The sequence below is a fragment of the Dermochelys coriacea genome, chromosome 2 (assembly GCF_009764565.3).
Source record: "Dermochelys coriacea isolate rDerCor1 chromosome 2, rDerCor1.pri.v4, whole genome shotgun sequence".
NCBI classification, from domain to species: Eukaryota; Metazoa; Chordata; order Testudines; family Dermochelyidae; genus Dermochelys; species Dermochelys coriacea.
Window position 1 is genome coordinate 270,992,149 of NC_050069.1, and position 18,861 is coordinate 271,011,009.

Sequence of the window (18,861 nt, forward strand, 5' to 3'; positions counted from 1 at the left end):
GGGGCCGGGCAGGGCCACCCTCTAGTGGGCTACCGAGCCAGCCCTAGAGCCCGTGTGATGGCGCCGGCCGTGTGCTGGGGCCTACAAGGTGAGGTGATGCCCCAGTTGTGCCCCTCTGGAGATCCCTAGCAGAGATCCCAGCCCTGCCCCCTATGCACGTGTGGCTCAGAGTAGGGGGCCCTGGCGGGCGATTCACTGTGGGGCTCCCGGAGCGGAAGGCGGAGCAGGCCCTGCATGGTGAGTGACGGGATGATCCCGCGGCAGAGCGTGGGGCCTGCACCCGCCTGTCGATGCCACCAGCTCCTGGTAGCTGAGTGCCCGCTCCCTGTGGAGACGCCCCGGGGGAGCTTGGGCCTTTCTCCTGGTAGCTGAGTGCCAGGTTGCCGGACATGTGCCGTTCTCCGAGGAGCCTGGAGGGGGTGTGGACCATGCCGCGCCCACGCTGCCGGGCTGCCCGGTGGGAGGAGAGTCTGACCCCAGCTGGCCCCGGCAGGCTGTGGCCCCACCTGCGGGGCTGGGGAGTTCAGCTGTGCAGCAGGGCGGTGCCTGCCCTATCTGCATCGCTGTGACGGGCACGATGACTGCGGGGACTTCAGCGACGAGCGGGAGTGCGTGTGCCCCCCCGGCGACTTCCAGTGCCCGGACGCGCTGTGCCTCCCGCCGGCCCTGGTGTGCGATGGGAAGAGGGACTGCCCGGCTGGCACCGATGAGGCCTTCTGCCCAGGTGAGCTGCTGGTCCACCACCCCGCGCGGCTCCTCTCCCCCCACGCTGGCTTCCCCCTCTGCTGTGCTGGGGCCACCCACCACCCAGAGGCGACCACCCCCTTGCCAGGCCTGGCCTCGCCCCGCCACCCTGCCGGGACCATCCTCCGTGGGCTGCCACCCCTTCGCCACAGCCAGGATGCCCACCCGCCTCCTCCCCTCAGAGCCCCGCCATGCCACCGGGCAGGCCCTGGAACGAATGCTCCTGAGGGGGCCAGGCTGACGGCCCGGGAGCCTGGATGCCCCCGGGGAGCCGAGTGCGGGCAGCAGCGAGAGCTGCCAACCCGCCCACCAATGCGCCTCCCCCGCCCTGGGGCCTGAGCTGGGAGCTGCCCTCGGCTGGGTGGCAGCGTGTGGCCGGGCAGCCATTCTCTGAATTCTTCCCCTTCAGGCCGGGTGACCTGTGCCCCGGGGCAGCTGCCGTGCCCGGACGGTTCCTGTGTCAGCCGGACGCGGGTGTGCGACGGAGCCTGGGACTGCAGGGACGGCTCCGACGAGAGCCCAGCTCGGTGCCCCCTGCCTGTCACCCTGCCCACGGCGCTGCCCGCGACTCACCTGCCACCGGCCAACCGCACCGCCGGTGAGTGGGCGAGGGGCCGCTGCAGGGGGGTGCAGCTCCCCGCACACTGGCCAGACAGCAGCAATGGGACACAGCTCCTCCCCGCTCCCCACTGCGCCCCCTGCCGGGAGCCCCCCCAGCCGGTGCCCTGCTCCCACCCCACAGCACCCCCTGCCAGGAGCCCCCCCCCACAGCTGGCGCCCCACCCCCGCCCCACAGCGCCCCCTGCTGGGAGTCCCCCCACAGCCGGCGCCCCCCCACCCACATCACCTCCTGCCGGGAGCCCCCCCACAGCCGGCGCCCCGCCCCCGCCCCCCAGCGCCCCCTGCCGGGAGACCCCCCCATAGCCGGTGCCCCCCCCCACAGCGCCCCCTGCCGGGAGCCCCCCCTGCAGGCGGCGCCCCGCCCCTGCCCCACAGCGCCCTGTGCTGGGAGCCCCCCCGATGGCCTGCCCCCGCCCCACAGCGCCCCCTGCCGGGAGCCCCCCCACAGCAGCGCCCCACCCTGCTCCCCACAGCGCCCCCTGCTGGGATTGAGACAATGGAGCTGTCGTGCAGTGAGCAGGGGACGAGCTGCTGCTGGCTCCTCTCCCCGGGGTCTCCCTGTAGGAATCCCCCCCACCCCCCCCTGCCGGACCGAGCCCTGAGGGCTCCCTCGGTCTCCCCTCACAGCGCCCCCTTGTGGCCGCTACGAGTTCCACTGCGGCAGCGGGGAGTGCACTCCGCGCGGCTGGGTGTGCGACGACGAGGCCGACTGCCTGGACGGCAGCGACGAGCTGGTGTGCAACCGGACCTGCGGCCTGGACCAGCACACGTGCGCCGTCAGCGCCGAGTGCATCCCCTACGGGCAGCTGTGCGACGGCATCCCCCAGTGCCGGGACCAGTCCGACGAGAGCACCGACAACTGCGGTGAGCCCAGCGCCGGCTCCAGCCCCCCGACCCAGCCTGCGCCTCCCGGGGCCTTTCCTCCTCTCCTCGCCTTGTCCCTAGCCTCCCCGCCCCGGGGCCTCTGTGACCCCCTGCAGGATTGCTCCCCCTGTTCCTCTCCCCCTCCCAATACCTGCTGTCCAGCCCCCCGACCCCAGCTGCACAGCTCCCCCGTTTGGTCCGTCAGGTGAGTGGCCAGGGCGCGGCTGGGAGTGTGCCGTGACTTTGGCACCCTGGCCAGTCAGCGCCAGTGGGGCAGGACGTTTCAGTCCCTCTGCTCTGAGCCCCTCCGTCAATGGTGACTGGGCCCCGCTGAGCTGGCGCAAAGTGCCCTGCTCTGTGCTGGCTGCTGACCCATGCCCAGCCCGGTGCCGGCTACACCGACTGGTCAGAGCCGCGCTCGGAGACAGTGGCGCTCTCGGGGGCAGACGAGGCCTCGGGGAGTCCCCTCCGCCAGCCCAGCTGACCACGGACCCCGCGTCTGGCGAATGCGCACAGTGAGCCGAGGGCACTTGGTGAGTCCTCAGTGCAGGCCAGCCACATCTATGCCTTGGGGTCCCTGGTGTAACCCTCCAGAACCGGCAAGCTTTGGGCCCCTCCGCCCCCCTCCCCGAGCTGGGCTCCGATTCGGGCACAGAGCCAAGCCCGCTGAGTGGGCAAAAGGCTCCATTCACTGCCCTGGGCCCTGCCCAGCCCACTCGCCTTTCCACTCTGGCCATGGGGCCCCACACGGTGACATTGACAGGCCTTGGCTTCGGTTCCCACTGACGACCCAGCCAGGGGCTGGTCACGCAGGCAAGCCCCCCCCGCCTTGCCCCAGACAGCGGCAGACACCCCAACCGCCTGCACCTCTAGTGCCCTTCCCCCCCATGCCCCAGAGCAGGGTCACTGATCTCCCTTCCTTCCCTGGCAGGATCCACCGAGATCCCACCCTGCCCGGGACTCTTCGTCTGCAACAACCGCATGTGCGTGAACGTCTCCCGGGTGTGCGACGGCTCGCAGGACTGCCCCCAGGGCGAGGACGAGCTAGCCTGCGGTGAGGGCGGCTGGGGGGGCACGGGGGGCATCGCACAGGCCTGGGGCGCTCCCAGCAGCACATCTGTTGGGATGGGGGCTGCTCCAAGCCCTGCACAGGCTGAACACGTGTCGGGGGGTGAATGGCAGGGTGATGGGACGATTGGTCTGAGCCAGCAAAGGGGGCCATGGGGCTACATAGGCACATTGATCAGAGCTTGTACTGCAGGGAGGCAACAATGCCAAACTACAGGGGCCCGTGGCCGTGACAGGCACGGGGGGAGCGGGCACAGGGCTGTGGCCGTGATGGGCATGGGGGGAGCGGGCAGAGAGCCATGGCTGTGATGGGCATGGGGGGAGCGGGTGGAGGGCCGTGGCTTTGATGGGCAGATCCCCTGGGCCTCTCACTGTCCCCCATCGACCCCCCTGCAGACCACCACGTCCCACTTGGTGAGAGGAACCAGACTGTGGGGCCCTGCACTGAGTACTCGTGTGCTGAGGGCAAATGCATCCCCTTTAAGCAGGTATGGCTGGGGCTTGGGGCTGAGGGGGTCAGTGCCCCTGTCGCGGGCTCCAAGACACTGGTGTGTGTGGCTGCTGGCCCAGCCCTGCCCCAGCTCCACTCCCCTGCCTGCGGGGCTGAGAGGTGCTGGCCAATTGGATCTGGGCAGGTCTGCGTGGCAGAGCTTCCCTCTGGCTAGCGTCCAGAGAGGAGGAAGGGGCAGTGCCCCTGGGTGAGTTGGGCCCTGTGGGCATAGACTCCCCGCTTCAGCCCTGTGCCCTGGCCCAAGACATGCAAGCTCCCTGGTAGCAGTGCCCAGGCTGCCCCCTCCTGTCCCCTACGCCTGCCTCAGTGCTCTTCCCTGCCTCCGTCTGCACCGCCCTCCCTGGCCAAGGGTCTTGCGCTTGGGCTCGCTGCCCCCTCTCGCCATGCTCCCCTCGCCGATGCATGACACCCCTGGCACCTGGCAGCCTCATCCCCAACCACTGAGAGAGCCTGGGGGCTGCTGCGCCAACCTCTTCTGCCCCTGCCAGCCTGCCAGGCATGCCTAGCCCTGCATCTCCCCTCCTGGCCCTTCCTTCCCTGCCTGCCACTCCCCAGCAGGGCATAGCCGGCTGGATCCTAACAGCATCGGACAGCTGCGCCACCCAGCCCTTGCCTCCTGGTGCCAGTCCAGAGTGCCCCCTCGCACCCGCTGCTCTGTCCTGTGTGCACTCGGCTCATAGGGTCCTCCCTACACCAGCTGGTCTCTGCTTCCTTCCCCTGCCCATACTGCCTGCCCTGCCCTGCCTTCCCCTGCCCTGCCCTCTCCCTGTCCCCTGCTCCCTCCGCTGGTCTCTGTCCCCCCAGCTGTTCCTGGCCCCATCACTGTCGCCCCCCATCTCTGTGCATCTCTGCCTCTCCCGGGGCGGCTCAGTGTGTCTCCCTGCAGGTGTGTAACGGGCTGGCGGATTGCGCTGATGGCAGCGAGGCCTCGGGCTGGCTGCCCTCGGACGAGCAGGACTGCGGGCTCTGGAGCCCCTGGGCCCCGTGGAGCACCTGCAGCCGCTCCTGTGGGACAGGCTTGCAGATCCGCAGGCGGGTCTGCACCAGGCGGGCCAACGATGTTCTGCGCCACTGCCATGGTGAGGAGATGCAAGCCAAGCAGTGCTTCGCCATGGCCTGCCCAGGTGAGACGGGCTGGGGGTGTGCGTACAGCCGGGCGCGGGGCAGACGGGGGTGTGTACAGCCAGGCGCGGGGCAGACACAGGGGTGTGCGTACAGCCAGATGTGGGGCACACAGGGGGGTGTGCATACAGCCGGGCGCAGGGCAGACAGGGGGTGTGTACAGCTGGGCACGGGGCAGACAGGGGGGTGTCCATACAGCCGGATGTGGGGCAGATGGGGGGGGTGTAGAGCCAGGCGCAGGGCAGATGGAGGGGGTGTGTACAGCTGGGCGTGGGGCAGACAGAGGGGTGTCTGTACAGCCAGGCACGGGGGAGACAGAGGGGGTGTGTACAGCCTGGTATGGGGCAGACAGAGGGGTGTCCGTACAGCTGGATGTGGGGCTGAGAGAGGGGTGTCCGTACACCTGGCCGTGGGGCAGAGGAGTGTCCATACATCCGGGCGTGGGGTGGACAGAGGGGTGTCCGTGCGGCCCCGTGTGAGGCAGACAGGGGTGTCCATACAGCTGGGGGAGGGGCAGGCAGAGCGGTGTCCGTACAGCCAGGTGCGGGGGAGACAAGGGGATGTGTCAGGAATCACTGCAGCCCCACGCAGGCGATACGGGGGCGATACCAGCCTGGTGCAGTGTGTGGGTGGGGCCGGTCCCACCAGCCCTCTCCCGTCTGTGCCCTGCAGTGGACGGTGCCTGGAGTGAGTGGGCAACGTGGGCAAACTGCACCCAGGATTGCCGTGGGGTGGTGGTGCGGCGCCGAGAGTGCATCCTGCCCCGGAACGGGGGCCGGCACTGCACCGAGCTGCCCGGAGCCTCGCCCAGCACGCTGGAGATCAGTGAGTCCGTGGGGCTGCGGCTGGGGTCCCCTGCTCTGGGCACGGCTGGCATCTATGCTGGAGAGCAGCTCTATGGGGCAGAGCAGCTCTCTGTGCGTCCCCGCGGCCTGGCACTCGGCTGAGCCCACAGACGCTGTCTGTTGTAGATCCTTCCCTGTTGCCTGGGGCCTGCTGGCCAGCCTACCCTGCCCGTGAGTGGGGATCAGGGGCCCTCGGCCCCCCAGAACCGTGGTGCGTTGCTGTTGGCCCCGGAGTTCCCTCTGCTGGGGGGGTTGCTACGATGCTGCCACCATGGCCCAGAACAGCTGCTCCTGGTGGCCGGCTCCTGAGAGCGTCGAGCCCAGCCTGGCACCTCTGCCTCGTCCCTGCAGCTCCCAGGGTGGTGGGGGCTGGGCCGTGGGTGGTGGGGGCTGGTGGGGCTGGGTTTGGAGCCGGGGCGGCCCCGAGTGAGCTAACCGCGCTCCCTGGTCTCTTTCGGCAGAGGCCTGCCAGCTGGAAGGCTGCCTCAACGCCACCGCCTGCCCCGCTGGCCTGGTGCGCAGGCCATGCGCCCCGTGCCCCATGGCCTGTGCCGATCTGGCCAGCAAGGGCAAGTGCAAGAGGGACAGTCCCTGCAGCCCAGGTAGGGCCGTGTGGGGGGCTAGGGGGGAGGGCCACGAGGGGCGGGAGCCGGGTTGGAGGAGGTGTCCCGGCATCCCCGGGCGATGCTCTGGAGCTGCTCCCTACGAAGCCAGGCAGGACTTTGGGGGAGCCTCCTCTCTGGGAGCAGCCTGTCTGCAGGACACACAGCTCACCCGGCTCCCCCCTTCCTGGGTCTGACCTCGGAGCATCCAGCATCCTCTGCCCCTCCGTGCGCTTCCCACAGCGAGTCCGCCCAGGCGGGGTCCTGGGGAAGCCAGAGAGTCCTGCCCCCCAACTCCGCAGTCAGACGGCACTCTCAGGCAGCCAGTACAACAGAAGATTTATTAGATGACAGGAACATGGTCTAACACAGAGCTTGTAGGTGCAGAGAGCAGGACCCCTCAGCCGGGTCCATTTTGGGGGGCAGTGAGCCAGACAACCCCGTCTGCACTTCATTCCTCGTCCCCAGCCAGCCCCATACTGACTCCCCCTCCAGCCCCCCCTCCTCTTGGCTTTGTCCCTTTCCCGGGCCAGGAGGGCACCGGATTCCTTTGTTCTCCAACCCTTTAGCTCTCACCTTGCAGGGGGGAAAGGCCCAGGCCATCAGTTGTCAGGAGACAGAGTGTCGCCCATTTATGTACCCTGGCCCTTTGCTCTGCAACAATTACACCCCCTTATCCCACCACCTAGAGACTTAAGAACTGCCTAGGGGAAACTGAGGCACCCCTACAGTATTCAGAGGAAACATTAAGAACAGTCCCACTTTGTCACAGGAGGGCTGTGAGGGGGCGGGTGAGAGTGGGTGTGGGCTGGGGGGCTGGGTGGGAGAGCCGCGGGGGGTCCAGTGGGAGGGTACTGCCTCTGCCTGGCGGCACTCCCTGCCCACGTACCCTCAGGCACGGCTGTAGCTCGACCAGGCCGATCCCTGTGGGTCTGCGCTGGAGCAGACACTGGCGCCACGAGCCGTGGGGTGCTGGGCAGTGTTTGAGTTGTAATGAAAGAGGGGCCGGGGCTCAAGCAATGGTTTTACATTCATAACTGATGCAGCGAGCCCAGAGGTGCCGCATCTCAGCCCTGGCAAGCCCTGGCACAAATTAACCAGCGGTACTGGGTGTGGCTCAGTGCCAGTGTTACTGTAGCCATGGGTGGGGTCCCCATGGAGAGCCCTCTGCCCTATAGAGTGGTGGGGCAAAGCTGCTCTGACCCCTCCGGACAACCCAGGGCCCGTCCCTGCTGGGGCCTGGCTGGGCGTCTGCATGGCCGGCAGTGGGGCTGAGGGAGCTTGTGCCCTCACCCGCTCTCTGTGCTCCCCCCCACAGGCTGCTGGTGCCCGGAGGGGCTGGTGCTGGACAGCGAGCCGCAGTGTGTGCGCCCCCGGGAGTGCCCGTGCCTGGTGGAGGGCGTGCGCCACTGGCCCGGCCAGCTGGTGAAGGTGAACTGCCGCATCTGCGCCTGCCAGGACGGGCAGATGAAGCGGTGCCGGCAGAACCCCGAGTGCACTGGTAGGTGGGGCTGGGCCCCGGGCTCCCCGACCCCCCTCCATTCCCGAGCCTGCGGGTGGCTGGTTCCTGGCTGCCTGCGTCCCGCTGCCCCTGGCTGCCAGGGCTGGACGGGGGCAGCAGCGTGGGAGGCTGTGGGGGCTCGTCTCACGCCCCCTCCCTGTGTCTGTCTCTAGTTAACTGCGGCTGGTCGGCCTGGTCTCCCTGGGGCGAGTGTCTGGGCCCGTGTGGTGTGCAGAGCATCCAGTGGTCCTTCCGCAGCCCCAACAACCCCAGCAAACACGGCAACGGGCGCCAGTGCCGGGGCATCTACCGCAAGGCCCGCAGGTAAGGAGGGGCGGCTCCTGCCCCCTGCACAGGGGCTTCCGGGGGGGCGGGAGGGAGTGGTGCCATTTTGAGGGGCTCCACCAGGGCAGCTGCTGTGTCAGGTCCAGCCCCTCTCTGCAGGGTCTCAGCCTGGGCTGGGTTAGTTCAAAGGAGCCTCTGAGCATCAACGCTGGGCGATGGGCATGGGACTGGAGAGCCGGCAGTGGGTATGTGTTACTCGCACACTGCAGGGCACTCCCTTGGGCTCCTAGGGGTCAGGGCGCAACCCGGCTGATTTAGGCACCCCACCCTGACCCAGTTCCTAGGGCTCCGGGCGTACTCCTCTGCGGGTTTGCAGGGCCTTTTACCAGCGTAAGAGCCTTACACAGTAATATCCTTCTCCTCCGTTCATTAACAATCGCCAGCCAGAACGCACACGCTGAGCACACAGTGCCGTGCTCACCCGGCCCGATCAGGCAGGGGGACTTTCCCAGCTGGCCAGGCGAGGTCCGTCTCGTCTGGGTCGTGCAGAGGATTCTTAGGCTGTGTCTGGGGGGTGAGTTCTTCTTCCAGGTCTTTCCTTCTTCTTCTCCTTCTGTTCCCTTTGCCTTTCTTTTTCCTTCCCAGCTCGTCTCCTTCTTGGACCCCAGTTTATATAGTGAGACTGGAGTCCTGCTTACTGTACCTTCACCAATCATTTCACTAAAGTATTACAAAATCATTCTCTGACCAATCCTAACATACTGCAAAATCATTCATTACCCCGTCAGACCCCACCGCCTTGCTTGATTTAAGTCTTGTAAAATTAATTATGCAACAGACAGAAACAATCAAAGAGCCAGACACAGGCCAGACCCATAAACCATAGAGAAGCAGGGACCATAAAGGCAAAACAATAAGGAAGCAGGGATTTCACACTACAGCTGTTGATAAGCGATTCCTTGCCAGACAGAATGCCGCCAAAGGAAGTTTTCTTTAACCATCGTAAGAGACTCCTTGCTTATCTGGTGATGGTGGGCGCTGTTAGGAGGCACCTTCTTCATAGCCCGCTATGACATTCGTTTGGTACAATTCAGATGGAAGGTGGGGCTGTGACTTTCTGCTTCTTGGCTCACGGCAGCTTCTCTCCTAATATGGCTGCAGACAAAGGCCTCAGACCTTACATATGGGGACTGAGGGCTGGGTACTGCGCAGTGGGCTCTGGGTAGGGGGCTGAGTGTGGGCACTGGGCTCTGGGCATGGGGGCTGGAGTGGGCACGGGGTGCTGAGTATGGGTTGGGGGTGGGCAGTGGGCCCTGGGGTAGGGGGCTGGAGTGGGCACTAGGCTTCTGGGTAGGGGGCTAGGGGTAGGAGCTGGGCTCTGGGTAGGGGTCTGGGCACTGGGCAGTGGACTCTGAGTAGGGGGCTGTGGTGGGCAGTGGGATCTGGGTAGGGGCTGGGGTGGGCACTGGGCAGTGGAATTTGGGGGCGGAAACTGGGCTGTGTGTAGGGGGCTGGGGTAGGCACCAGGCAGTGGGCTCTGGTAGAGAGCTGAGGTGGGCTCTGGGGTTGGGCACTGGGCAGTGGGCTCTTGGTAGGGGGCTGGGGGAGGGCATTGGGCTCTGGGTAGGGGGCTGGGGTGGGCACCAGGCAGGGGACTCTGGTAGAGGGCTGAGGTGGGCTCTGGGTGTGGGCACCGGGCAGAGGGCATTAGGTGCCAGGCACTCTAATCAGGGGACTGGACTTTAAGCCTCAATCCTTCCCCACTGGCGCTGTGCCACAGCCAGCTCTAACCATGCCCCTCTGCCTGCCCCTCCCCGTGCAGGTGCCAGACAGATCCGTGTGAGGAGTGCGAGCACCATGGCCAGTCGCACGCCATTGGCAACCGCTGGCGATCGGGGCAGTGCCAGGTGTGCCAATGCCTGCCCAACCTGACGGTGCAGTGCACCCAGTACTGCCCGTACAGCACCGTGGGGTGCCCAGAGGTGAGCCTGGCACCCAGCCCTGCCCTCTGAGCTGGGGGAGGGAGGCCTGGTCACCCTCGGGGGTGCAGCCCCAGCTGGTGGGAGCTGATGTTGCTGGAGAAGGGCCACTGGCCCAGGCTGGAGAACCCTTTGGCAGGGGGTGGCATGGTGGGCTGGGAGGGGGCGAGGCTTTCGGGGATTTGACGGGTTGTCATGGAGTCCCCGGGCGATGCTCTGGAGCTGCTCCCTACGAAGCCAGGCAGGACTCTGGGGGAGCCTCCTCTCTGGGAGCAGCCTGTCTGCAGGACACACAGCTCACCCGGCTCCCCCCTTCCTGGGTCTGACCTCGGAGCATCCAGCATCCTCTGCCCTCCGTGCGCTTCCCACAGCGAGTCCGCCCAGGCGGGGTCCTGGGGGAGGCCAGAGGGTCCTGCCCCCCAACTCCGCAGTCAGACGGGACTCTCAGCCAGTCAGGAAAACAGAAGGTTTATTAGACGACAGGAACATGGTCTAACACAGAGCTTGTAGGTGCAGAGAACAGGACCCCTCCGCTGGGTCCATTTTGGGGGGCAGTGAGCCAGACAACCCCGTCTGCACTTCACTCCTCATCCCCAGCCAGCCCCAAACTGAAACTCTCCCTCCAGCCCCCCCTCCTCTGGGCTTTGTCCCTTTGCCCAGCCAGGAGGTCACCGGATTCCTTTGTTCTCCAACCCTTTAGCTCTCACCTTGCGGGGGGAAGGGCCCAGGTCATCAGTGGCCAGGAAACAGGGTATCAGCCATTCTCTGTGTCCAGACCCCTGCCCACACCTGCCCTCTAGGGCTCTGCAACGATCATACACCCTTATCCCACCACCTAGATACTTAAGAGCTGCCTAGGGGAAACTGAGGCACACCCACAATATTCATAGAAAACATTAAGAACAGTCCCGCTTCGTCACACGGGTCTGGGTGTGACTCTCCCATGACGTCTCCAGCTCAGTGCAGAGCTGGTTGGAGGGCACAAGTCTTTGTGCCCCATTGGGGGCCGGGAGACTCAGTGAGGGGCTGCCCGAACCTGCCCCCTCCCCTGCAGCGCTCCCTGCAGGGGCTGTCATGGAGCCCGGCTGGCCCTGCAGCATGGGCACTGGGCTGGCAACCCGGAGAGCTGCAATTAGTCCTTGGCTCTGGGGCTCAGGCTGGTTCCAACCGTCTCTCGCCACAGGGGCGGGCGCTGGTGGAGGGCAGGGGTGAGTCTTGCTGCTACTGCACTGAGGCGGGTGAGTCCTGCGCTGTGGGAATCCGGGGGTAGCTTAGGCCATGGTGTGGGGCACAGGAGGGGAGGGACTCCCACAACACATGCCCCAGCCAGTCCTGGCAATGCTCCTCCATCCCGACCTGGAGCCCCCGCATGTCAATGCCCCTCAGACCTGACCCGCAGCCCCCCAGTAGCCTGTGCCAGTCCGGGCAGAGCGTGGGCTGTCCCCTGCGTGGGGCCGGCCATGGGGCGGGTTCTGCAGCCCCCCCCGGGGCTCTCCTGGGATGTGCCGCCCCTTTCCCCTGGGATTGAAGGCAGCAGGGAGCCCGGCCCCTGGAGGGCGAAGGGAGGTACGTGGGGGACTCCTGCCCCCAGGGCTGTGCGGGGACGGCCGGTCTGGGGGAGCTGGGAAGGGATTTCCCGAGCACGCACGGCTGCAGGGCGGGGGCCGCGGTGTGTCTGGCACAGAATCGAAGGGACCGAGGCAGAAATCCTGTCGCCCTGCTCAGGTGAGAACCGGACCAGCGCGCCTGCTGTCCAGACGGCCAGGCCCCCGGGCCCCACCCTGGCCAGCCCGGCTGCCTCCACCAGCCCTCCTCTCGTCACCTTTCCGCTGCCCCCTCTCGGAGGTAAGTCCTGACTCCACGGGCCCCCAGGAGCGCCCCCCCGGGCAGTGTGTGGGGGGTCACTCAGAGTCTGGGATGGACTCGATGGGGCCGGGTTGGTCTCTGATTCCCAGCATGGGGCAGGGGCATCTCCTGAGTCGGGCTCTGCTGCCAAGCCCCCTCTGCCCGGCCCACCTGCCTCTGGCCCAGCGTGCACCGTGGCGCCCGTGACCCCTGTCTCTGTCCGCCAGACCGGTGCTACGGCCCCCTGGGCTTGGCCTCCTTACCGGACAGCTGCTTCACAGCCTCCTCCCAGCAGCCGGAGAACCCTGCCCACGCCGGGCGCCTCAACTACGTGCTGCCGGGCTCGGACCTGCAGGGCTGGGGGCCGCAGGCAGAGGTGTACCAGGAGCTGGTCTCCAAGCCGCCCTACCTGCAGGTGGATCTGCTGGAGCCCAGGAACCTCACGGGTAGGTGCCTGGCCTGGGTTGCTCGTGTGGTGAGCACGCTCCAGCCCCCGGCCTTCCCTGGCTTCCGGGGGGCGCAGGAAACCCCAGAGCCCCAGGGCAGTGCTGGGGGGCAGGTGCCATGCTCCCATCCCCCGCTGCCCGGTGCCCTGCGGTGGTTCTCCACACCCTGGGCTGGGCAAAGTGCGATGCCTCTTCAGAGTCCTCAGCAGCCCCCAGGACCCAGTTACCTCCTGGGCCACCTGTATCCGTAAGAAGACATGGGTCACCCGGACCTTCCCGAGCTGGGGCATCATCCTCAGCCCTGGGCTGTTGGCTGTGGGACTCCCTGCCACTGGACAGGAGGCTGAGCCATACGGCAGGCCAGTCCAGGGCTGGCGGCGCTGGCTCATGTTCTTCAAGTGAGCGGGCTGGGGACGATCCTTGGAGCCATCTCCACACAATCCTTAGCGATCCTGACAGACCGGCCATGTGGTGCTCTGCAGCCAGGGTGCCAGGCCCTGCCGGTTTGGCGTCAGACCCACCCCGCCATAGCCCTGCTGCCGAGGGGCAGCGCTCAGCTCACAGGCTAGTGCTGATTCTTGGGGCTCCCTGGCCCGTACCCCGGAGGGTCCCGTGTCCCTGCAGGGGCCCTGAGCTGTGCTGTGTTCTCCTCCCCAGGGGTGGTGATGCAGGGGGCAGGCTCCTCGAATGCCTACGTTACCAGCTTCCTCCTGCAGTTCAGCGCGGACGGGCTGAGGTGGCACGAGTACCGTGAGGTCTCTGCGGGTGCCCAGCCGGAGCCCAAGGTACCTCCTCGAACCAGCCCCCCAGCAGCCATGTGGTGGCGTGCGGTGGGAGGTTGGTTTGGACGCTGTCACAGCTCCACCGGCCTGGTGCTCCCCCGCGGCTCTGGAGCGGTGCCTGGCAGGACCCTGTTAGACTGTTAGCCCCCTTGGGGTCACGCTCCCTCGCTGGCGTAAGCCCCTGGACACCCCCCACCTCCTGGAACTGCACCTCTGAGCCTTCAGCCCCCTGCTTCCCACCATGAGCGCACTCGAATCGCACCCCTGGGAGGTTTGCACCCCCACAGGGAGCAATGACCCCGACCTCTTCAGACTCTCGGCCAGCAGGGTAAGAGCAGGAGGGTTATTCGACGTCTGGACACCACCTGTCCTAGACCTTCCGTGGTTAGCACAGAGAAGGGGAACATTACAGCAGGGTCCAGCGGGGTATGTCCAGAACCCAGGTGGGCTCAGACCCCTCTGTAGAGTCCCCTCCTCCCAGTCCAGAAGTGTGTCTCCAGCTGCCCATGACCCAAGGTCATCAGCCCCTACGTCCTCAGTCTTTGTTCCTCTTCTTCCCCGACAAGCAGAGCTACTCAGTCTCCTCCTGACTCACTCTTGTTCCCTGGCTTTCTGCAGAGGACCAGGGTCCTCAGTAGCTAGGTAATAAATTGCTGGGCCATTGTCTGGGTCCAGGCCCCACCTGGATCTCTGGATTCTTCTGCAAAGAAAACACCTTTCACCCCCCTCCTCCCCACCTAGTTACTCATGCAGTGCATAGGGGAAACTGAGGCACACATAATATGCATACAAAATATTCTGGAAAAATCCCCCTTCATCCCAGGGGTCTGCACCCCTGGGGGCGTATGTGAGGTGGTGGCTGTGTGAGCACTTGGATATGCCGGAACTTCTGTGTGTGCGTGCATTTGTGTGTGTGTGTGCCTGCTTGGGGTGTGTGCATGTGTGTGTGTTTGGGGGGGTGCATATCATAGAATCATAGGACTGGAAAGGACCTCAAGAGGTCATCTCGTCCAGTCCCCTACACTCATGGCAAGACTAAGTATTCCCTAGACCATCCCTGACACCCAGGTGTTTGTCCAACCTGCTCTTAAAAATCCCCAATGACGGAGATTCCACCACCTCCCTGGGCAATTTATTCCAGTGCTTAACCACCCTGACAGGTCGGAGGTTTTTCCTAATGTCCAACCTAAACCCCTGGCTGCAATTTAAGCCCATTGCTTCTTGTCCTATCCTCAGAGGTTAAGAAGAACAATTTTTCTCCCTCCTTCTTGTAACAACCTTTTATGTACCTGAAAATTGTTCTCACGTCCCCCCTCAGTCTTCTCTGCTGTAGACTAAACAAACCCAGTTCTTTCAATCTTCCCTCATAGCTCATGTTTTCTAGACATTTACTCAATTTTGTTGCTCTTCTCTGGAATTTCTCCACATGCTTGTGCATATATTTGGCATGTGTGTGTGTTTGGGACGTATGCATGTATGTTTGGGGCATGTGCATGTGTTTGGGGGTGTGTGTTTGGGGTGTGTGGATGCTTGTGTTTGGGGCGTGTGCCTGTGGTCGGAGGTGTGTATGTGAGTGTTTGGGGCATGTGAATGTGTTGGGAGGTGTTTGGGGTGTGCGTGTGCGTATTTGGGGTGTGCATGTGTTTGGGGCATGTGCTTGTGTTCAGGGCGTGTGTGCATGTGTGATCGTGGCATGTGCGTGTGTGTGTGTTCGGGGCGTGTGTGTTCAGGGTTTGTGCATATTGGGGCGTGTGCGTGTGTTGGGAGGTATTGGGGCATGTGTGTATGTGTGTGTTCGGGGCATGTGTGTGTGTGTGTTCAGGGCGTGTGCATGTGTTGGGAGGTATTCGGAGGTGTTTATGCACGTGTTTCGGGTGTGTGCATGTGTTGGGAGGTGTTTGGGGTATGCGTGTGTGTGTTCGGATGTGTGTGTCTGCGTGTTTGGGGCGTGTGCATTTGGGTGTTCGGAGTGTGTGCATGTGTGTTTGGGGCATGTGCGTGTGTTCGGGGCATGTGCGTGTGTTGGGAGGTGTTTGGGGCATGTGCGTGTGAGTATGTTTGGGGCGTATGCGTATGTTGGGAGGGGTTGGGGGTGTGTGTGTGTGTGTTGGGAAGTGTTTGGGACTTGTGCATGTTTGGGAGGTGTTTGGGGTGTGTGCATGTGTTCAGGGTGTGTGTGTGTGTGTGTGTGTTTGGGGAGTGCGTGTGTGTTGAGAGGTGTTCAGAGCATGTGTGTATGTTCAGGACATGCATGTGTTCGGGGCGTGTGTGTGTGTGTTTGGGGCATGGGCGTGTGCGTGCTTGGGGCGTGAGCATGTGTGGGAGGTGTTTAGGGCGTGTGCATGTGTTCGGGATGTATGTGTGTTTGGGGCATGAACGTGTGCGTGTTTGGGGCGTATGCGTGTGTTGGGAGGTGTCTGGGTCATGAGCGTGGGTGGGAGGTGTTTGGGGCGTGTGCGTGTGTGTGTGTGTTTGGGGCATGTGTGTGTCTGGGGCATGGGCGTGTGTGTGTTCAGGGTCTGAGCGTGTGTGGGATGTGTTTGGGACGTGTGCATGTGTTCGGGACGTGTGTGTGTTCAGGGCGAGTGTGTGTGTGTGTTTGGGGTGTGAGCGTGTGGTGGGAGGTGTTTGGGGCATATGTGTGTGTTCAGGATGTGTGTGTGTTCGGGGGCGTGTGTGTGTGTGTTTGGGGCGTGTGCATTTGTGTTTGTGTTTGGAACGTGTGCACATGTGTTTGTGTTGGGGCATATGTGTGTGTTGGGAGGTGTTTGTGGCGTGTGTGTGTTTGGGACATGTGTGTGTTTGGGGTGAATGTGTGTGTGTTTGGGATGTGAGCGTGTGTGGGAGGTGTTTGGGGCATATGTGTGTGTTCAGGACGTGTGTGTGTTCGGGGCGTGTGTGTATGTGTTTGGGGTGTGTGCATGTGTGTGTGTGTTTGGGGCATGTGCATGTGTTGGGAGGTGTTTGGGGCGTGTGCGTGTATTCGGGATGAGTGTGTGTGTGTTTGGGGCGTGAGCATATGTGGGAGGTGTTTGGGGCATATGTGTGTGTTCAGGACGTGTGTGTGTTCGGGGCATGTGTGTATGTGTTTGTGACGTGTGCGTGTGTGTTTGTGTTTGTGGCATGTGCATGTGTGTTTGTGTTTGGGGCGTGTGCATGTGTTGGGAGGTGTTGGGGTACATGCGTGTGTTCGGGATGTGTGTGTTTGTGGCGTGTGTGTGTGTTTGTGTTTGGGGCATGTGCGTGTGTTGGGAGGTGTTTGGGTTGGGAGGTGTTTGGGGCGTATGCGTGTGTTGGGAGGTGTTTGGGGCGTGTGTGTTTGTTTGGGGCTTGTGCGTGTGTTAGGAGGTGTTTGGGGTGGGAGGTGTTTGGGGCGTGTGCGTGTGTTGGGGGTGTTTGGGGTGGGAGGTGTTTGGGAGGTGTTTGGGGTGGGAGGTGTTTGGGGCGTGTGTGTGTGTTGGGGGGTGTTTGGGGTGGGAGGTGTTTGGGGCGTGTGCGTGTGTTGGGAGGGGTTTGGGGTGGGAGGTGTTTGGGGTGTGAGCGTGTGTGTGTGTGTTGGGGCGTGGGCGTGTGTTGGAAGGTGTTTGGGGCGTGGGCGTGTGTTGGGAGGTGTTTGGGGCGTGAGCGTGTGTGTTGGGGCGTGTGTGTGTGCGTTTGGGGCGTGTGCGTGCGCGTGTTCGGGGCGTGCGCACAGCGTGTGGGGCTGAGCCGGCCGATCGCTCCCCCTGCAGCTGTTCCTGGGGAACGCCGACGACTCCACGCCGGTGGTGAGGATGTTCCAGCGCATGGTCCGTGCCCGGCACGTCCGCATCCTCCCCCACGACTTCCACCACGGGATCTTCCTGCGGGCGGAGCTGCTGGGCTGTGAGAGAGGTACCGTGCCCTGGCCCCTCGCGGGGCGGGGGGGAGGTCTGGAGACAGGCGGGGGCAGGTGGGGGGGGGCAGGGGGCAGGTGCGGCGAGGGCGCCCCCTGGGACTGGGGGCTTGGTTTCTCAGGGCAGGCGCATCTCCTGGGACTGACCTGGAATTGCCTCACCCCTCCACCTGCTCTTCCCCCTTCCCTGCCCCCCAGTGCTCCCTGTGCCACCGACTGCACCACCGGGCCAGAGGCCCTGCCAGACCGGTGAGTTCCAGTGCCGCAACGGACGCTGTGTCCCCGCTGGGCCCCGCGGCACCGTGTGCAACGGAGTCGACGATTGTGGAGACCTCTCGGACGAGCTGCGCTGCGGTGAGCTGGGGGGCCCAGCCCGGGGGGCAGGGCGGGGCTGGGGCCACCCTGCGGAGCTCAGGGAGTGTCCTGGGGACTCAGCCTCGATGGTTGCACCGTCCCACGCTGGCTGGGCAGTGGCTGTGGCTGTTGAACAGTTGCTGCGGGCCCCCCCAGAGGGGGCAGCATCTTTGTGCTGGGGCAGTGAGCTTTGCAAACCACCCCCGAAGGAAGCTGCAGCTCAGGTCTGGGCCGATCAGCCACCGCCTCGCAGCCCAGAGGGGGCTGCCTTTCTGTGGTGGCAGAGCAGCGTCCACAGGCAGTTCGCATGGTCCGTTCAGACCAAGCGCTCGGAGCTGCAGCCACACGCTAGACCGGGAGGGCCAGGGCTGGGGCTGCCAGATACAGGAAATGTCCCCCCAGGCCTTGGTCTGGAGCCTGGGAAAGGCTGAGCCCAGCTGGCCAGTGCAGCCTCTGCTCCCGTGCCTGCCCGGAGAGCTCCCTCGGCCCGCTTACCAGCCCCAACTCCGTGCCCCCTTGCAGGGACAGCCCCATCTGTGGGGCCCTCCGCCCCCTGGCGCTGCCCCCTCTCCCACTTCCACTGCGCGCTGTCTGACGGCTGCATCGACGCCTCCCAGCGGTGCGACGGCGTCACTGACTGTCCGGACGGCACCGATGAGGCCGGCTGCAGCACCCTGCCTGGCAGCACGGTGCCCCCTTCCAGCACAGCCAGGTACCGTGTGGGGCAGAGGTGGGGGGGTTGCCTGGACCCCTGTGACGAGGCCTGTCGGAGACAGCTGGCAGGCGTACAGCAAGGGGAGCAGGGCAAGTCCTGTTGGCCCATCTTGGGGTCAGCACGGGAGTGAACCCTGCTGCCTGCTCCCAGGCCTGAGCTGTGGGGCACCAGCCCTGCCGCTGGGAGGAGATTCCCCAACTGGATCCATCCCAATACCCCACCCAGGGACCGAGCCCCCCAGTTTCAGCCCCCATGACCCCTGATACCCTACCACTATCGTACCATACCCTACCACTCCCCAGGCCCCACTGGCCAGCTGGGGTGTGTTGCCCTGTGCATCCCTAGCTCTGCAGGGCTCTCCCTGGGGGGCTGGTCTGATGCCCCCTCCTGGGAGCTATGCCCTGAATCACTCCCCAGCATGGCAGAGCTGAGCGGGCAGGCCTGGGGCGGGGGTTCCCCCAGTGCAGTGGAGAGGGGCTGCCCCATGACCTAGGACGGGAGTCCCCTGGCAGCAGCTTTCCAGCAGGGGCAACACTAATTCACCCCTTTGCTCTGGTTCTTTCAGCAGCTGGGCCCCCGGGCAGCCCTTGCCACCCACCCAGGAGGTGAGAGAGCCTGCAGCGGGGGAGAGGGAGGGGAGTCTTGCAGCTGCCCTGTTAGTGTGTTAAGCACCTGTCCACACGTCCCCCCAAGCCCTGCCTGG

General features: G+C 64.8%; 2 protein-coding genes across 2 annotated transcripts in view; one reads left to right on the forward strand and one right to left on the reverse strand.

The window, feature by feature from the left end:
* Window positions 1–18,861, reverse strand: part of LOC119850710 — an 829,101-nt gene that overhangs the window by 566,304 nt on the left and 243,936 nt on the right. The window lies entirely within an intron of this gene.
* LOC119850715 (SCO-spondin-like) overlaps window positions 1–18,861 on the forward strand; it is a 120,222-nt gene that overhangs the window by 36,325 nt on the left and 65,036 nt on the right. The window contains exons 28-46 of the mRNA XM_043507142.1: window positions 494–724; window positions 1,154–1,342; window positions 1,993–2,229; window positions 3,161–3,283; window positions 3,694–3,785; window positions 4,695–4,932; window positions 5,603–5,755; window positions 6,237–6,377; window positions 7,696–7,878; window positions 8,052–8,202; window positions 9,986–10,145; window positions 11,326–11,380; window positions 11,868–11,987; window positions 12,215–12,433; window positions 13,091–13,218; window positions 16,947–17,088; window positions 17,288–17,443; window positions 17,966–18,155; window positions 18,724–18,763. Of these exons, the coding sequence (XP_043363077.1) occupies window positions 494–724; window positions 1,154–1,342; window positions 1,993–2,229; window positions 3,161–3,283; window positions 3,694–3,785; window positions 4,695–4,932; window positions 5,603–5,755; window positions 6,237–6,377; window positions 7,696–7,878; window positions 8,052–8,202; window positions 9,986–10,145; window positions 11,326–11,380; window positions 11,868–11,987; window positions 12,215–12,433; window positions 13,091–13,218; window positions 16,947–17,088; window positions 17,288–17,443; window positions 17,966–18,155; window positions 18,724–18,763 (2,948 nt within the window). The remainder of the gene's footprint in view (window positions 1–493; window positions 725–1,153; window positions 1,343–1,992; window positions 2,230–3,160; window positions 3,284–3,693; window positions 3,786–4,694; window positions 4,933–5,602; window positions 5,756–6,236; window positions 6,378–7,695; window positions 7,879–8,051; window positions 8,203–9,985; window positions 10,146–11,325; window positions 11,381–11,867; window positions 11,988–12,214; window positions 12,434–13,090; window positions 13,219–16,946; window positions 17,089–17,287; window positions 17,444–17,965; window positions 18,156–18,723; window positions 18,764–18,861) is intronic.